The sequence below is a fragment of the Balaenoptera ricei genome, chromosome 19 (genome assembly GCF_028023285.1).
Source record: "Balaenoptera ricei isolate mBalRic1 chromosome 19, mBalRic1.hap2, whole genome shotgun sequence".
NCBI lineage: Eukaryota > Metazoa > Chordata > Mammalia > Artiodactyla > Balaenopteridae > Balaenoptera > Balaenoptera ricei.
In genome coordinates this window covers 60,466,687-60,483,978 of record NC_082657.1, presented here as the reverse complement: position 1 = coordinate 60,483,978, position 17,292 = coordinate 60,466,687, and the positions used below count along the sequence as shown (strand labels likewise).

The 17,292-nt window shown below is 58.3% G+C and overlaps 1 protein-coding gene across 4 annotated transcripts in view; it reads right to left on the bottom strand.

The window, feature by feature from the left end:
* The window catches only part of GSE1 (Gse1 coiled-coil protein), a 421,108-nt gene that overhangs the window by 252,286 nt on the left and 151,530 nt on the right, over window positions 1-17,292 (bottom strand). For all 4 annotated transcript variants that reach the window (XR_009499162.1, XM_059905627.1, XM_059905626.1 and 1 more), the window contains exon 2: window positions 10,814-10,994. Coding sequence is in view for 3 of the 4 variants with exons in the window: in XM_059905627.1 (XP_059761610.1) it covers window positions 10,814-10,994 (181 nt within the window). In the remaining variant the exon portion in view is untranslated. The remainder of the gene's footprint in view (window positions 1-10,813; window positions 10,995-17,292) is intronic.

Genomic DNA, 17,292 nt, shown 5'->3' with positions numbered 1-17,292 from the left:
CCGATGGGTTGGTGATTCCTGCTTGCATACGATCGAGGATGGGGAGCTCACTACCTCACAGCCAACCACCCCGTGGATGGGCAGGGGAGTGCGCTCCCCTTGTCAGTGTGTTCCTTCGTAATCAGATTAAACCCAAGGCAGGGAGTGGAGGGTCAGGACTAGAGTCCATGCCTCCCACCTCCCAGCCCAGGGCCCTGCATGCTGTCCCGCGGGCCAAGAAGGGGGCCAAGAAGCTGGCTGTGATGGGAGGAGGCGGAGGGGGAGGAGCCCCCGCACCCCACCTGTATGGAACGGGGAGCTCTGGGGCTTCAGCATCACCTGTGCCGAGCACACCTGTGTCCCTCCCAGCACCTCCTCGGACGCTGTCCCTTGGCCTCCTCCACCTGTTCCTGAGCTCCCAGATCTGCCCGGCTCCTCTCCCAGCCCTTCTGCCCTTTTCCTCCCACTTCCGGGGGCAGGAGGGGGCTTGGCAGATGGGTCACCTGGGTTCTCGACCCTGCTCTGTCCCGGGGGGCTGGGCGGCCCCCAGCAGCGACGCTCCCTCCTCTGACCCTCAGGTTCCCCTCTGCAGGAAGGGACGGTGGGATTCAGTGACCTCTGTGAGCCACCTGGCTCCGGGCTTCACCTCCAGCGGGCTGGGAGGACAGCAGGCTCGCCTGTGCGCACCCCCAGGTGCCCAGCGCCAGGCCCCGCGCCAGCCTGAGCTCCGTGACGGCACAGCGGGCAGAGGGGCTGTCGCGGTGGGGGCAGCGGGCACATGCCCGGGGGCACCCAGGGCTGCGGCACTTGCTGCCATGCCTCAGCGCTCTGCTGCGCCCCCTTATGATCCCAACGCTTGCCCTTGGCCCTGGCTCAGACTGAGGCCATTATGCCGGCCCCTGGGGACATTCCATCTGTCCCCTGGGCCATGCTGCGTTCCACACATGCGCCGCGGTGCCCTTGCAGCCAGGACGTGCCCCCCTCACCGAGTCCCTGCTCAGCATCTGCTCTCCCATCTCTGCCTCTGTCCTGTGAATCTGGGCACGGTCCCAGGACCCCCCCCTTCCCCCGCCCCCGCGTGGGGCCATCCCAGGGACTCACCCGGCAGGAGCACTGGCCACTTGGGGCTCTTCTGGTCCATGAGAACTGACAGTCCCAGCCCCTGGCCCCCTGGCCTGGCCATCTCGGAGCAGCTCCCTTCGGCCTCAGGGGTGGGGGGCGGGGGGGGGGCGGAGCAGCAAGGCGGGAGGGGCAGAGAAAGCCTCTCTCCCAGGTCTGCAGACCAGCTCCCGGAGCAGACTCCCGAGAAGTCAGCTGAGAGATGGAGCGCGTGCAAGCCAGGGCTGCCCGGCGAGCCACAGCACAACCACGCGGCCGCCCTCCCCCCCGCCCCCCAGCCTTCCCCCCCCCCACCCCGCCTGGCACACGCCCCGCCAGCTGTAGGCAGGAGCCGCGCTCCGGAGGGTGGCGGCCACTTCCTGCCTTCCCTGAGCTGTTCTCCTCTCGCAGGACCCAGGGGGCCCAAGGGATTTATTGCACATGGGAGACCTATGCCCTGGGCAGCAGGGGAGCCTCCAGATCCCAAAGGGGGTCACAGCCCCACCAAGGTCACCCTTGCTGAGTCACACCATCATTCAGCAGTCTGTACTGGGCACCTACTACGTGCCGGGTGCCGGGCCTCTAACCCCGTGCCAAGTCCCCGCAGCTGCCGTGATGCCCTCCAGGCAGCAGGAGCCACCCCCGTGGGCATTCGTGCAGAGAAAGGGCCAAGGACGGCTCAGCTCAGGCTGGAGGAAGGGCGCAGGGGAGCTGGGGGTGTGGGCCGTGGTCTCTGGCGACCTAGAGAAGCTCCCGTGGGAGACTCGCGGGGAGAAGCCTCCTCTTCGGGGTTCTCCTCTCCTCCCTACAAGGGTCCAGACGCCCAGTTCAAGTGCTGCCTTCTCCCTGGAGCCCTCCCAGCGGCACTGTGCTTTGTCTGCCACCCTGTCCTTGGTAGAGCCCATCCTGGTGTATTTGGGGACAGAAGGGCTGGACATTTGCTGGGGGTGGGGACCACGACTGCCTTGGAGCTCAGGCGGGGCCCAAAGGGTCACCCAAGGAGCCAAGGGTGGGCCCATAGGCTGCTTGCTGGGGCGCAGTGGTGGGAGAGGAGGGGAGGGGACAGCGCCTGGTCCGGTCTCTGGGGTCAATCCCCTTCCTTGTACCCAGGATGGGCAGCAGGCATGCGAACTGGGGTTGGGGGCAACCTGAGGGCTGTGGCTTAGGCCGTGTTTCCAGTGCTCTGCTGTGTCACCTCCTGGGCAAACACCAAACTGCACCCAGAACCTCCTGGGATGGGCGAGAATCCAGCCCCTCCCAGCCAGGGTGGCGTGGGGACCCCCCAGAGGGCCCCCATCTCCATTCTAAACACGGTGGTCGTTAACTGAGGTCATCATCTTCACGCAACAGCCCGGGGGAAAGGTTCTATCATGACCCTCATGTTCTAGGGGAGGAAACTGACCCAGGGTGACCCAGAGCACACCTGCTGGGGCTGAACCGGCTGTGTCAGGTCCCCCAACAGCACGGCCACAAGGCCAGAGGGGTCAGTCCCAGCACACACAACGGTGCCCGGTGCAGAATCAGCGCTCAGGAAATTCCTATATCGCCATGCAGTCCTCACCAGCTTGCCTGTTCTTCAGCCGTGGGCATGGACTCCACGCCCCAGGGGCCGCAGGTGGCCAGCTCAGCCCAGCAAGAATGACTGGTGTGGAGGTCAAATAATGGTCCCCAAAGTCGGCCATGTCCTAATCTCTGGAACCTGCGAATGTGTCACCTTATAGAACAAAAGGGACCTTGCAGATGTGATTAAGTTGCGGACCCTGAGATGGGAGATCAGCCCCGTGGGCCCAGTGCAAGCACAAGGGTCCTCGTAAGAGGGAGGCACGGGTGGGAAGGAGGAGATGTGATGACAGAAGGAAGAGGTTGGAGGGATGTGGGACCACAAGCCAAGGAATGTGGGCGCCTCTGGAAGCGGGAAAAGGAAGGAAACATTCTCCCCTGGAGCCTCCAGAAGGAACCAGCCCTGCGACACCCTGATTCTAGCCCAGTGAGACCTGTGTCAAATCTCTGATCTCCAAACTGTAAGGTAATAAACTTGTGTTGCTTTAAACTGCCAAGTTGGTGGGGGTCTGTTACAGCAGCAACAGGAAACAAATACAGCTAGGAAGACAACTGTTCCCAGACTCACAGCACCTGACATACAGCAGTTGCTCAGCAAATGCTCTTCTCTGTGTTTGATCCAGGGAGCTCACAGCCCCTCCCCAGAGTCAGCCAAGTCCGAGGGGGAGAAAGGACCAATCATTCACAGGTGACCTTGAAGTGTCCTTGACCCCAACATGATCACACTGGGAGACCCCGGGGAAAAGCAAGCAGCCCGTGGTTGCTGGAATTTTATATTTTAGAGCAAAGCCCTGGAGAGGGAAGAAAAGTTCCAGAATGGAGTAAGGACCTGCTTGGGACATCAGTCCTCGGCCCAGGAAGCTCGGGTAAATGCACGCCCCCGAGGTTTACAAGAAACTCATTGCTTCTTTACCTTCCCCTCATCCGGTCCCCCAGCACCAGCTGACTTAAAACTTGTATTCACTCAACAAACATCGACTGAGCACCTATTATGTGCACTGGGCCAGGTGCTGGAAAGATAAAGACGATAGTAAAATATGGTCCCTGCCTTCATGGAGAGAGCAGGGCTGCCTCAGAGCCTTTGCACTTGCGTTTCCCCTGGCCTGGAACTCTCTGCCTAATGCCACCTCCTCAGCAAGGCCTCTCGGACCAGCCCGCCTACAGTCACAATTCTCATCTCTGTGTTCTCCGACCCTATTTTGCTTCATGGCACCTGTCACCACCTGGCATCACACACGCTGCCTAGCACAGTCTTTGGCACATAGTAGGTGCTCAACAAATATTTGTGAACAAATGCCCCCACGTGAACGGCCGTGTAGTGGTGGAGACAGATGTGTCAACAGGCAACCATGGTGAAGACGCAAGCAAAGGTCTTCTGGGAGATGCCCAATGTCAAATGGTTTCTGCTCTAAATAGAAGGTTATAGGTGAGAGTTTGGTGTGGACACAGGGAGAGTCTTACAAATGATGCTTCTCTAGCCAGTTAAATCCATATGGTGCTAAACCAGGAGAGCCAAGGTTCCCCGAGTGCCAGCTTATCTACCAGCTTAAACCCAGTCAAGGGGAAAGCAGGGTGGTGGGTGGGTGGAGGCCACGGCAGAGATGGCAGACAGGTGGGCCCCAAGTGCAGTAGCCCTTGGAGGGGTGGTCTGTGCTGGCTTTACTCCCTGGGGTCCCGAACACTGCCCCTGGGACACCCCATCCTGAGCCCCGGAACAGTCATTTCTATGGCTCAGCCGATCTCTTTTTTTCTACCTGTAATTTTTATTTTATTGTATTTTATTTATTTTTTTGGCATGCGGGATCCTAGTTCACCGACCAGGGATCAAACCCGTGCCCCCTGCAGTGGAAGCGCTGAGTCCTAACCACTAGACCGCCAGGGAATCCCCCTACCTGAAGTCTTAATCACAAACTTAATGGAAAGAAATTAAGAGTTCGGGGCAAACAGACCCGCTTGACAGCCATTTTGCCAGGTCTAAAGAGCTGCTTTTATCTTTGTGCCATTTTGAACTTCGCTGAAGTCGACCCTCAGTTTATCGTTTTCTTAAATTGCCCAAGTTCTCTTTTCTTTTTCATGTCATGGACACCTGAATCAGTCAGACAGACACACAGAGCCACACACCAGCCAAGGGACCAGACCCTGGCAACCGGAGGAGAGAGGAGGGAAGGGGCTTCAGGCCCAGCACGGCGAGTCCCGCTAAATATTCAGAGGCTCCTGGGGAGAGATCGACTTACAAGCCTGGAGCTTCTGGAGCTGCCCGGGCTTCTCCACCTCCTGCCCAGACTTGCAAGCTCTGTGCTCCTGGCGTTACAAGAAGTTCCCGAGAAGATAAACAGTCGCTAGTTGGAGAAAAAACAGACTTTGGATCCCAGCTTGGCTGGAGATGTACAAGGGAAGAGAGGGGGTGACGGGAGCACGGAGACACTTCCACTGCACAAAGCCCCTTTCCATCAAGCCAGCATGAGCTGCAGCCAAGCCCGGTCCCTGTGTCCTCTGAGCAGCTGCCGCTTGGCCTCGGGGCACAAGAGTCCACCCAGCGCCACCCGCCAAAGCACTCAGCACCAGCAGCGCTCCAGGTGAGACCTGCCAAGGACGTCTCGGGGCCTGAGCCAGTACCCAAGTGGAGGCCCTGCCTTCCTGGCCACGGAGGTCCAACCCCGCTGGCCGGGAGCCCATTCTCCCAACAAAGGAGAGACAAAAGCCGCGCAGGGCCAGGGCCCTGGTGGTCACCAGCTCGCTCTCCTCGCAGGGCCAGGGCCAGCTCCTGTGTCCCTGAGTGCCAGGCACGGGGCTCAGCGATGGATGTGGATCGACTCCTGGATCCCACAGCAACTGAGTGGGAAACCAAGGCACAGAGAGGTTGTCTGCCTAAAACCAGAAGCTTGGAAGGAGCTGAGGCAGGATTTGAATTGAGGGAGTGCCAGTCTGGATCCGAAAGCTTAGAAGATGTCCACGCCCAGCAAACACGGATTTGATTTACACACATGGCTAGAAAGGAAAAGAGGAGGAAAAACCCAAGTAGCCCCAGGACGGACATTGGTACCTACGATCGTTCAAGGTCCAGGCAACTCTTACTGCTATGTCCTCATGGCTCTCAGGTTACATCTTCCAGGCGTGGCCCCCAGGCTCCAAGAACTCAGCCTGGGCCTGAGGGGCTCAGCTCCTGGGAAGCTGCCTTGTTCTCCATGCTCTTAGCTTGCTCCTTGGGTGCCCTTCCCGGGAGAGCTGGCTGAGCCACAGCACCTGCGGTAAATTCCCCCATATCCATCGGGCTTGGGAGCCCGGGCAGAGGCCGGTTACACTGGGGGCCGGTGCACGCATGTGCCGTGTTGCTTGCAGACAAGGCTGAGAGGACGGCCCTGGGAAATGTGCCATCCCAGGTGGTTTGTCAGACAAGGATGTGTGTGAGAGTGATTTATAAGGCACAGCACCCAGGGAGCAGGGATGGGACAGGATAAGGAAGCAGAGGAAGCAAGCAAAGGCCACTCCAGGTAAAGCCCCAGCCTGGTCCAGGGGAGCCCTGGAGGGGAAGCTAGTCTTTTGCAGTGAGCCAAGGGGCTGGGCCTCACGTTCCCACACCTGCCAGGGGATGAGGACGCCCAACCCTTCCCCCAAAGCACACAGGGACCAGGGGAGGGTATCCAGGTGCAGCAGGGCAGACTCAGACCCACGTTCTTGGAGCTCATGGAGCCGTGGATGAACCGTCCAGGGGGATGGGCAGCTGGGGCAGAGATGGCCAGCTGACTCTCCACCATGCCCGGGCCCTGCTGCAGTGGACAGCTGTCACTGCCCAGCTCCCTTCCATCTTTGGGGCCAATGGGAGGGCATGGGTCACCTCAAGGCCAAGGGTCAATGTCCAGTGGCTTTCTCGTGTTCTCTTCTCCGTGTCTGCTGGTGATGGAACCAGGAAACTCTGGAAGCCACGAGCTAAAGGGAACCTGGGACCCTGTGTCACCCACAATGGGCTCGGGGTTACCTGTACAACACCCGTCAATGGTTGCCCTGACTAATAAACTGATTTTATAAGGGACTTTAAAATGGTCAGCAGGATAGTGGCCTTTAAAGACATCCATGTCCTAATCCCTGGAACCTGTGAGTACGCTCCCTCACACAGCAAAGGGGAAAGAAGTTTGCTAATCAGCTGACCTTGAGATGACAGGGTACCTTGGATTGTCCAGTGGGCCCCTGTAATCATAGGTCTTTATATGTGGAGGAAGGGGGCAGGACAGAGTCAGAGGAGCTGTGACCACAGAAGCAGGGCAGAGAGATGCAAGGTTCCTGGCTTTGAAGGTGGAGGAGGGAGCCACGAGCCAAGGCATGTGGGCAACGTCCAGAAGCTGGAAAACTTGATTCTGCCCAACAGTCTCCAGAGAGAACGCAGCCCTGCCCACATCTTGATTTTAGCCTAGTGAGACCCATATTGGACTTCCGGCCTCCAGAGTGTAAGATACTAAATATGTATTGTTTTAACAGGTGATGACCTGTTACAGCAGCAGCAGGAACTAACCCCGAACTCTTCCAAGGCAGCCACTGCCGTGGTGGTGACAGGAGCAGGTGAAGGGAGGGATCTTCTGGGCCAGCCCAGAAGGCAGATGGAAGGTGCACGGTGTCTCCCATATTGGCTCCTACCCCCACCCGCTCCTCCTCTCCCCTCCTCGCTGGACCAGTGGTCCCCCAAAACCTGGAATAAGTACAAATGAGAATGGAGGCTTTCTGGGTGGGAGCAGGTCAGCGGCTATTAGGACAGAAGGAACCCACAGGCCACCCCCCAACAGGGCTGGCCCGGCCCAGCACTCCAACATGGCAGCGGAGAAAGAGAGGCGCCCAGGAACACAGCCGTGATGGGAGAGTCAGTCTCTGCCTGGCTTTGTGTGACCCCATCCCAAAGCCATCAGTGGGGTCTGTGGCTCCCACTAGCTCTATATTATTTACCATTTCAGAACCTGTTGCACAGCTCAGAAAGGACACCCGGCGCCCGTGCGGCAGAACCACAGGGCCACCGCTCAGCAGTGCAACACGGCGGCCCGACGGCCAGGCGGGGAGCACGTGCACAGAGGCGACGAGAGGAATGGCGCCCCCTGGAATGGTGCCGTGTGCAGCCTGCCCAGCCTTGCCCTGAAGCCCGGGTGCCCCCTTGGTGTTCCTCCCGTGTCACCCATACTATGCTACAAAGAAGATTGCACTGTTACAGTTTCACGCCTACTCAGCAGCTGGAGCAGCTAAGCTTTCGGAAGATTCTGAACCTTGCAGAGGCTCCATGGCCAGGAAGTGGCAGCTCTGAGACTTGGAAACTTGGACTTGGGTCTAGGACACCAGCCACACCCTCACTTATCACCAGATGGTGCTGCTTCTCTCCCAAGGAGCCTGCGACGGCACAGAGATCATTGTTCAGGAACGCCTGTCCCCACCAGCTGGTGATGAATTACAAGTGTCCTCTCGCTGGATTTTATACCGCCTGCGAGTGGCACATGAGAAATAGACCTCCCTTTGACTAAAGGCTTAAGAATATTGGAAAGAGCTGGGCCTGGGGGCTTGCCGCCTACCAGGGAAGGCTGCCTCGTGGTGAGGTTTGGATGGTACCCTTCCCCCACCAGCTTGGTCAGTCCAAGGTCCGTGCCTGGCCCGCCAGAGGGATGCCAGCCGTGGGGTCCCCGCTTCCCCTGAAGCCCTTCCCCCTGCAGCCAGCAAGTGACCACTCCCCAGGTGGGCCCTCCCAGTGCGGCGCCTGAGGACCACACAACCTCCTGCTCTGGGAGAAACCGAGGCAGATTGGCCGTGCATATCCCTGGGGGCACGTGGCCCAGCCCCCCAGCCCGGCACCAGGCCCAGCCCCCCAGCCCGGCACCAGGGCTGCCGGTGTGACAGCTTCCTTCCCCTGGAGAAGGCTGCTGTCCCCACACCCGAGATGTCTGCAGGGAACTGGGGCTCAGAAACGGATGGCAATGGAAAGCTGTCCCCCCCCCCCCCACAAGGCAACAGATGCAGCCCCCGACGTGCCCACGGCCACCCCGTCCTCTGGGAAAGGCAGCACTGGGGTGGATGCCACCATACAGGGAGCGGGAGAGACAGTGGGGAGACGGGGAGGGGCTCAGAGCTCTGGGGAGAGGGAGTGACAGGGCTGTGTGTGTGGGGGGACACGTGTGCATACGGATATGCGTTCCCAGGTGTGTGTCTGCGATGTGTCCTTATGTGCACGTGTAAGAGCGTCTAGTGCCTGTGTGTGTGTGTCTCTGTATGCGTCTCTGTGTCTCTGCACATGTACCCTCATGTCTGGTGCGTCTGCCAGGTGTGCGCTTGTCCCCGCGTGTCCCTGCGCCTGTGTGTCCACGTGTCTATAAGTGCTCGCCCCCTGCGCCCGCCCCGCCGTCCAGCTGGCAGTGCACAGCTGGGCCCGGGGGCTGTGCGCGCCTGCCCGATGAGAGGTGGCAGGTGTGTAATAAACCATTAGTCACTGTCACGTTTCCAAGTAGCAGCAGCAGCGGCCTCCCCGGGAGGGGCTGACTATGGGATGGTGCTCCTGGCGGGTCTCCAGCTGTGAGCTGGGCCCCCCCCATTCCCCCCCAGGCAGGGCCACAGCCTGACAGAGAGCAGCTGGCAGACGTGGGTCTTGTGCCCCTGCCCTGCCCCGGGCGGCCCCAGGGCAGGGGGCAGGGCCTCGTGCGTGCCAACCGGGGGAGGGGAGGGTCCCCGAGGGTCACGGTTTTGCAGGTTATTACCCAGAGCTGAGGCTCTCATGGGGGCGGGGGGCCAGGACCTGCACTGAGTGCGCTCCTGTCCTGGTTACTTTAATTCTCACACCTGCCCGCGAGCCAGGCACTCCCATTGGCCTTCCTTCCCATTCCTCAGATGAGGAAACTGAGGCACACTGCAAGAAGACACTTGTCCCAGACTCAGAGAATGCTGGGGGCCTCCCTGCCCACCACCTGCATGTCCCCTTTGCTGCCTGACACTCCGTCCCCATCAGCCAGGGTCTGGAAGCCCCTCAGAGGGCTTGGTGGCCCATCAGCCCCTGGTCAGCCAGCCCCTTGCCTCGCCGAGTCCACGTCTCAGAGAGAAAGGTGGGTACTGGGGTTGTCCTGGAGATGGATGCCCAGATGACCACGCGCCGCCTCCCCCAACCTGCCCGCTCCGGCCCTCTCACTAACAAGCAGTGTTTTCCGCCAGCTGCCCCCGCAGTGGCCCAGCAACAGGGAGGCCTGGGCCGGGGGGCGGTCTTGAGACTCAGTCCTCCTGGGGGCAGGACACACACAGGGACTCACTCTGAGGGGTCTTGGCCTAAGGGGCTGCTCCACGACCCTCCCTAGGTAAGAACGCAGGTGTCCACTCACTGTTCCCAGCCCAGGGCCCACGTGCCCCACGATAAACACCTCGGGACTCCACACTCAGGCCCAACAACCCACGAGGGAGCTGCCTCTCCGCCACTGGGGAAAGTGACGTGTCCGACGGGGCCGAGATGCGCGGACGGGGTCTCCAAGGCTGGAGGGGGTGGGAGTGAACGCCCACGCAGGAGAAGGCCGGTCAGCACCTTCCCCGGCTGGACACCCTTGTTCCCTCTGGCCTAAATGAGGTGACGCCGAGAGCCACGTGCCGGAACATGTGTGGCACATCCACAGGGCGGGAGGGAGCGCGGGCACACGCACCGGGCGGGCCCACCACCCCGTGGCACACGACGGTGAAACCAAGCACTGTGGCAGCTGTGACAACAGAAGGACCTTGCAGCGCTGAGCCGGGCCCAGGAGACAAAGCTCACACCCCCAGGACACCGGCGATTCAGGCAAACACAGGTGCGACGGAAAAAGCAAATGGGACCTGGCGGGTCCCTCGGGGGCGCCGGAGCATCCAGCTAGATGGAGCGTCCTAGGGCTGGGTTGGGTGGTGGTTCATGGGGATCCATTAAGTTATTTTTAAATGAACGAGTGAACACAATGGAACGTAGAGATAAAAAAAAAACAACAACCCAACAAAGGCCATTTGTGAATCAACCATGAGAGAGTGTTAAGAAGCAGGGGAAGAAAATCAGACTCAAGTCAGGGAGACCCAGCCTCCTGGCTTTCCCCTAGAATGTGGCGACCGTGGGGTGGGAGTCTGCGCCGGAACTTTCTTTGGGCGCTCCCTCGCCGCCGAGGGCAGCCTGATCCGCTCCAGTACTCAGAGACAGTAAAAAGCTGGCACCTACCTGTGCCCGTGAGGTCTGGTCCGGCCCCGTCCAGGCTGCTCTGCTGACACCGGGCTGGCCCCTGCTCCTGGGCGGTCCTGGGGCCCCTGGGCAGGCTCTCCGCTGGGGCGCCTGGCCGAGACTCGGGCTCCCGGGAGGGAGGGTGGACGGCCGTCGATGCCTCGAGAGATGCAGAGGTGACCTGGAAGGACGGGGGAGGGGAGGACATGGTGAGTCTTGGTCACGCCTGCCAGGAGGTGCCCAAGGGGTGGGCCCCCTGGGCCGCTGGGTACCACCCCTCCCCCATGATGGCCTGGCTTTGTCATTAGGGACTCAGCGTGGCTGGCTCGAGACAGCAGCAGAGCTGGTCCCCAGATTGCCAGTGTGAAGTCAGTACCAGTGACTTCCTCGCCCAGCAAACCTGCCCAGCAGCCTGGTGGGCACTGAGGATCCACTCCCAGGTCCCATCACTGCCCAAGCCCCTATTCTCGGCACGGAAGTTTGCAGTAACTACCTACGAGTTAGTTGCAGCTATAATCATTAACCTAGTTAATCTTCAGGTCACCCCACAGGACAGTCATCTCCCCCGCTTTTTCTGTATTCAAAAACAATTGTACTAAAATATACATTACCATCTTGACCATTTTTAAGGGTACAACTCAGTGGCATGAAGTCCAAACACAATGTGCAACCATCCCCTGGATCCATTTCCAGAACTTTCTCATCAACCCAAATGGAAATTCCATACCCATTAAACACTAACGCTCCGTACTCCCTCCCCCAGCCCCTGGCACCCACTGCCCTACTTTCTGTCTCTATGAATGTGACTAACCCGGTCACCCCACCCCCTTTCCACAGTTGGGGAAACTGAGGCTCAGAGAGGGGTAGTGGGAGCCTGAGGTCACACAGCTGCCAAGGCAGGGTCAACCCAGCTGAGCATCCTGGGCTCCAGGTCATGGGGAAGCCCCTGCCAGGGTTCCACGGTCTGAACAGCAGCAGTTCCCTGGGGGCCGGTCCCGGGGACTGGCGACGCCCCACGCCCCGATTACGAGCTTCAGGGCCGCACGGTTGTCGAAAAGCAACTTCAGGTTGACCCTGTTTTTCCAGGGATTAGGGCTATAAAACCAAAGCACCGGAGAGAGACGGATGGCGCTCCATCCAGGCTCCAGCAGCTCCACATGCGAGAGACGGATAAATTTACCGTTTGTTTCCGGGAACGCTTTAATTTATGGGATCCATATGGTGACACTGCCCAGACTGCAGCCCCCGCAAATCCCACAGGGGTGCTGGCGGCTTAGGCTGGAGCCAGGAGAGGGCGGCGCCTGGGCCCAGCACACTTCACTCACTCGCTGGCTCGCTTAGGGCCGGGGGCCCCTCAGTACGGCGGGGAGCCTGGAGCCCCTCTGCAGACCCCGCCCCGCAGGCTTTTAGCTGCTCTGGCAACCTTGCCAACATCACTTCGGGAAACTCTGCCAGACGTAGGGCTGCTGTGTCCCCCTGTTAGTCCAGCCAACCCCAGGGACTGTCTATGGGATGGCACCTCATCAAACCAGGCAGCATTCTTGCAACCCACTGGCTGGCAGGGAGTGGAGGAGGGTGGCACTGTGCCCTGGCCTTGACCCTGCCCATGCGCTGGTGGAAAGCAGAGTGGGGTGAGGCCCACCTACTGCTTGTCCTCCTGGAGCTGGGGGACCAGGGTCCTGCTGGGGAAAGTGGCCGGGGGATGCCTCGTGGGGGTGGGGATGGCTCCCTGAATGGAGAGCTTGTGGGCATGAGGATGCCGTTTACTGAGCACCTACTATGTGCTACGGTTAATCCTCCCAACGGTCCTGTCTCGAACAAGAACATGGAAACACGAAGAGACAAAGTGGCCTGAGTCCCCACAGTAAGTGGAGGTGTCGGGATGTGAACTCAAGCAGCTGCGAGAGGATTCTGCTGTTACAAAGCATCCAGGGAACATGGCTTTTAAGTAGAAAACAGCAGATGGCAAAAGAGAATACTACTGGGTGGGAGGGGGTGCAGATGACAAGATCTATAGGAGTTTGGTAATAGGAGAACTCCCCAAGGGCTGGAAAAATCCAGGCAGGCTTCCTGGAGCAGGTGGAATTTGAACTAGGCCTTCAAAGGGAGCAGGCGTTAAAAGGGAGGGGGTACAGGAAGGACAAGAGATTCAAACACACATCTCTGCGGGGAGCAGGGGGGTAAACCGGAAACAAGGTACTGGTAGGTGAGACTGTAGGGGGACAGCATCAGTCCCACCCAGCACCAGTGGGGGCCACATGGAAGGAAGCCAGCCCCATCACGCCAGTTCTGATCTTTTAAGAGGAAGCTGGGAATTCATTTTTAAAAGCTGCACTCTCACAAAAAAAAAAAAAAAAAAAAAAAAGCTGCACTCTCATGATTATTAAGTGTTGAAACACGATGCAAACCCTCATACATTGCTGGTGGGACTGTAAACTGGTGCAGCTGCTTTGGAGACGGTCTGGCAGTTCGTCAAGGTCCAAACAGAGTCATCATGGGACCCAACAATTCCACTCCTAGGTAGATACCCCGGAGAACCGAAAACAGACGTCCACACAAAAACTTGCACCTAAATGTTCATAACAGCCCTGAGTTCACAGACAAATGAATTCTGCCAACAATGAACTTGCAGGTGGGTCCTTCCCCAGTCGATCTCCCAGGTGAGAGCAAAGCCCCACCGATGCCTTGACCTGCAGCAGGGGCCCCCGCTGAGCGTGTGGTGATAGGTGCCTTGCTGTGAGCTGCTTATGTGTAGTCCTTTGTTACACAGCAGTCGATAACTAATAAAACCCCAAAGCTCTAGAACAGGGCCTGGCCCAGAAACACATGTTCCCTGGCACCGTCGTGTGCCAGACACCCTCCCTCCTCTGGTCCAGCTGTTCCCACCATGTTGACTCTTGTTGGAAGTAAAAGGATTTTTACCCCCTTCTCCGGCGTTTGTCGGCAGCTGCCAGTGGACTCCTGAGAGGGCTCAGTCACTGTTAATGGATGGGCGAGGCTGCCAGACACATGTGGGTGGGGAATATGCATTATCTCATGCTAGCATCATCGTAGGTGGAGGCAAAGGTTCTCAGCCAGACCATCACATGGAAGCAGAGAGCAGCCTTTCCTCACCCTTCAAGGACAAATTTACAACAATGCCTGACTAATAAAAAGCAGACCCTTGAACCAACATATTCCTTGTGCCTTCTCTCTACCAGAGCCAAGAGTTCCAAGCTCACGGCCTGTCTTAATTTAAAGTGCTATTAGGACCGGGTCTGGGACATACATTGTTCCCTGCCCCGGGGACCCTGGAAATTGACAGCATCCCAGAGAGCCCCTGGGGCCCCCGCAGAGCAAGCAGGATAAACTTTATTGTCCCCTTTATTTCCCTGGACCAGGGCCACTACGTTTAAAGCGTTAGTTAACGGAAAAAGGCAAAAAGGGGAGAAATTTCCAGGGTTCTTTACCATAAAAGGGATTTGCAGCCCACCCCTGAATATCCTAATAAGATCTCGCCTTGTTACACTTCCTCCCGGGGAACTGAGTGATTTCTGGAGAACACTGACTCCAGGTAAATTCGCACGTAGGGATGGGGATGGAGAGGGGCAGAGAGCAGATACAGCACCCCTGCTTCATAGGGGAAACCCATGCAGCACTGTTGTCAGTACCCAGTTTATTTTATGAATTGTATTAGTCCGTGAGCTCCCCAAGTTTGAGAACTCCTGCTTTATTGTTTTGTAGAATTGTTTTATTGAGATATAATTCGTATACCATACAATTCGCCCATTTAAAGTGTACGATTCAGTGGCTTAGAGAATAGTCATAGAGTTGTGTAACCATCACCAGAATCCGTCTAGAACATTCTCATTACCCGGTACCCATTAGCAGTCACCCCTCATCCTCCCCCAGCCCCTGGTAACCCCTCATCTCCTTTCTGTCTCGATGGATTTGTCTCTTCTGGACATTTCATATAGATGGACTCCTACACCATGTGGCCCTCTGTGTCTGGCTTCTTTCACTCAGCATAATGTTTCCCAGGCTCACCCATGTGGTAGCCTGTAAAGGACGTATTTTAAAAAACAAGGGAAGTTCCAGTTTGAGGGCACACAGCAGCCCAGAGGCCACTGCACGAGACACTAGGATTTCTCTCTCCAGCAGCCTCTCCAACAGGGAGTGGCTGACTGGCTTTTCCCGGGCCTGCTTCCCTCTCCCTCCTGGGCACTCAGCCAGACTCCACCTCTCCGGCTCCCTGTAGTGGGACGGGGCCAGGCACTGGGTCCTGGCCACTCTCCCCAGCTGGGAGATCTTAGCAAAGTGACTTCACCTCTCTGGGCCTCAGTTTTCCCTTCTGCAAAATGGATTAATAACACAGCAAGTGTCTACCTCCAAGAGGGAGGGTGCAGGGGATTAGATGAGTTCTTTCTGCTAAAGCACTTGGTACATAGTAGGTGCTCAAGAAATGGCAGCTCATCTCATGACCTGACTGCATAAGCATCAGGAACAAGAGCCAAAGGGGTGCAGTGGCCAGGGGACCCCACAGAGCCTGGAGGGGTATGTGCTGGGGAAGGCTTCACGGCCTCGGCCTTCGCACCTGGCCTCTGGGCAGTTTCGGCCCCAGCTGGCAGGGACACCTTCTAGGCCCCCTTGCCCGCTGTTGACTTAGAGCCAGAGGCAGTCCCGGAGCCCCTAAACTCATGGGGGCAGGATCTGGGGCATGGGCTCCCCCACTTTTCCTGATCACCCTGAATCGTCTCTTTTCTCCAAATCGGCTCAAGATATACTCCAGGAAGCTGGCCTTGCTGATCTTGAATAAAGTAGATGTGGGACTGAATCCTGAGTGCCACTTGCCTGTGGGCGTAACTAGGAGTAACAGGCAAGTCACAACTGCTTGGACCTCAGTTTCTGCCTCTGGGAAATGGGCCCGTAATGCCTACCCTAGATTTACTGAGCACTTGCTATGTGCTAGGTATCCACCAAGCACCTGCTGTCTGTAGCCTGTTTCATCCTCCCAACAACCCTACCTTAACTCCCACGTTGTAGGAGGAAACTGAGGCACACAGAAGTCAAGTCAGCTGCCCAAGGACACCCAGCCGGTCACAGTCAGAGCCCCCACAGTGCCGGCACCCAGTAGGCGCTCCCTGCATACTAGCAGGGCCTGATTCCTGTACTCGCTGCCTCGGCAGACACACAGCAACCGGGACTGTGGTTTCTGGCACACAGGTTTATACTGCGGCTGAGTGACGGTGGGTTTGTTGATGGTCTGCGGCTGATTTATGTCAAGACCAAGGCTGGGAGGATGAGACAAAACAGAGCTGCAGGAGGGGGGAGAGGAAACGCCAGCATCCCTATGGCGCAAAAGGACATGGCATCATCACCTGCCCTTGGCCCCGAGGAAAAATCAGACACAGGCAGGAAGCCAAGTCTGGGGAGAAAAGCCACCTCCCTCCCAAACAGTGATGGCTGGGGGCCTGCCTTGGTTGGAGGCTGGGTGGGCACAGCCGGGTTGGTGGGAGACCTCTGCCACCTGCCGGCGACACATGGGTCACAGGCCCGGGGCCGTCTGTCCAGGAGCAACATAAGGGGGCACGGGCCAGCCCTACCACAGGGCCCCTCCTTCCCGTTTCCTGGTCCCCACGAGAGCCCACCCACAAAGATGCACTCGACCCTCTCTGGTGGGATTCCTTGCTCTGTGCTGCAAGCTGGTACCTCAGAGGCCGCAAAACAGTATTTTACGCCCCTTAATTCCCTGTAATAGCTCCATAATGGTGAGCAGAGAACTCCAAATACCGCAATAAAGGGAATGATAAGGCTCCGGGTCAGGGGGAGATGGAGCTGCAGAACGTAGAGTCCCCGATAAGCAGACAACTAACGGGTTATTAAATGTGCGGCGCAGACCGGGCGTAATTGGAAAGTTATTAGATATGGAATACACACAGCACCCAGTAAATGAGTAATCAGGGGCTAATTAAGCTCACGCGACCCAGCAGATCGCGAGGGAGAGGCTGGTGGTTGCTACATCTGTGACAGCAATTAGGGGCGCTCCGGCTGCCGCGCGCGCGGGAAGGAGGTCGCCGGCTCGGGCAGAGCAGCCACAGCCGGGGGTCTCCATCCAACTCTTTTCCCAGCCGAGTCCCCCCCCCCCCCCCCGGCTGCTCCCACCTCTCAGGGGCTGGAGGGAGGGGGCGGGGAGGCACCAGGTGCATCCAGCCTCAAAGACAAGAGAAGCCCAAGTGGACACCAGGTCCGGGACTCGGAAAAAGCAGAAAGAAGGTTTTATCCCTGGCTTCACATCCGACCAGGTGAGCACTCACTTTAGCCACCCGAGGGGACAGAAACAGTCATAACTCTCCCCCCAGATGATCTGCAAGGTGTGTGTGCAGGGTCACCTCCTGGAGCTTTGTGGTGGTTCTGCCAGGCGGGCTAAGCGGGGAGAGTGATCAGCCCATTTTATAGATGGGGAAACTGAGGCTAAGAGGACCGGAAGTGGACAGAGCTCA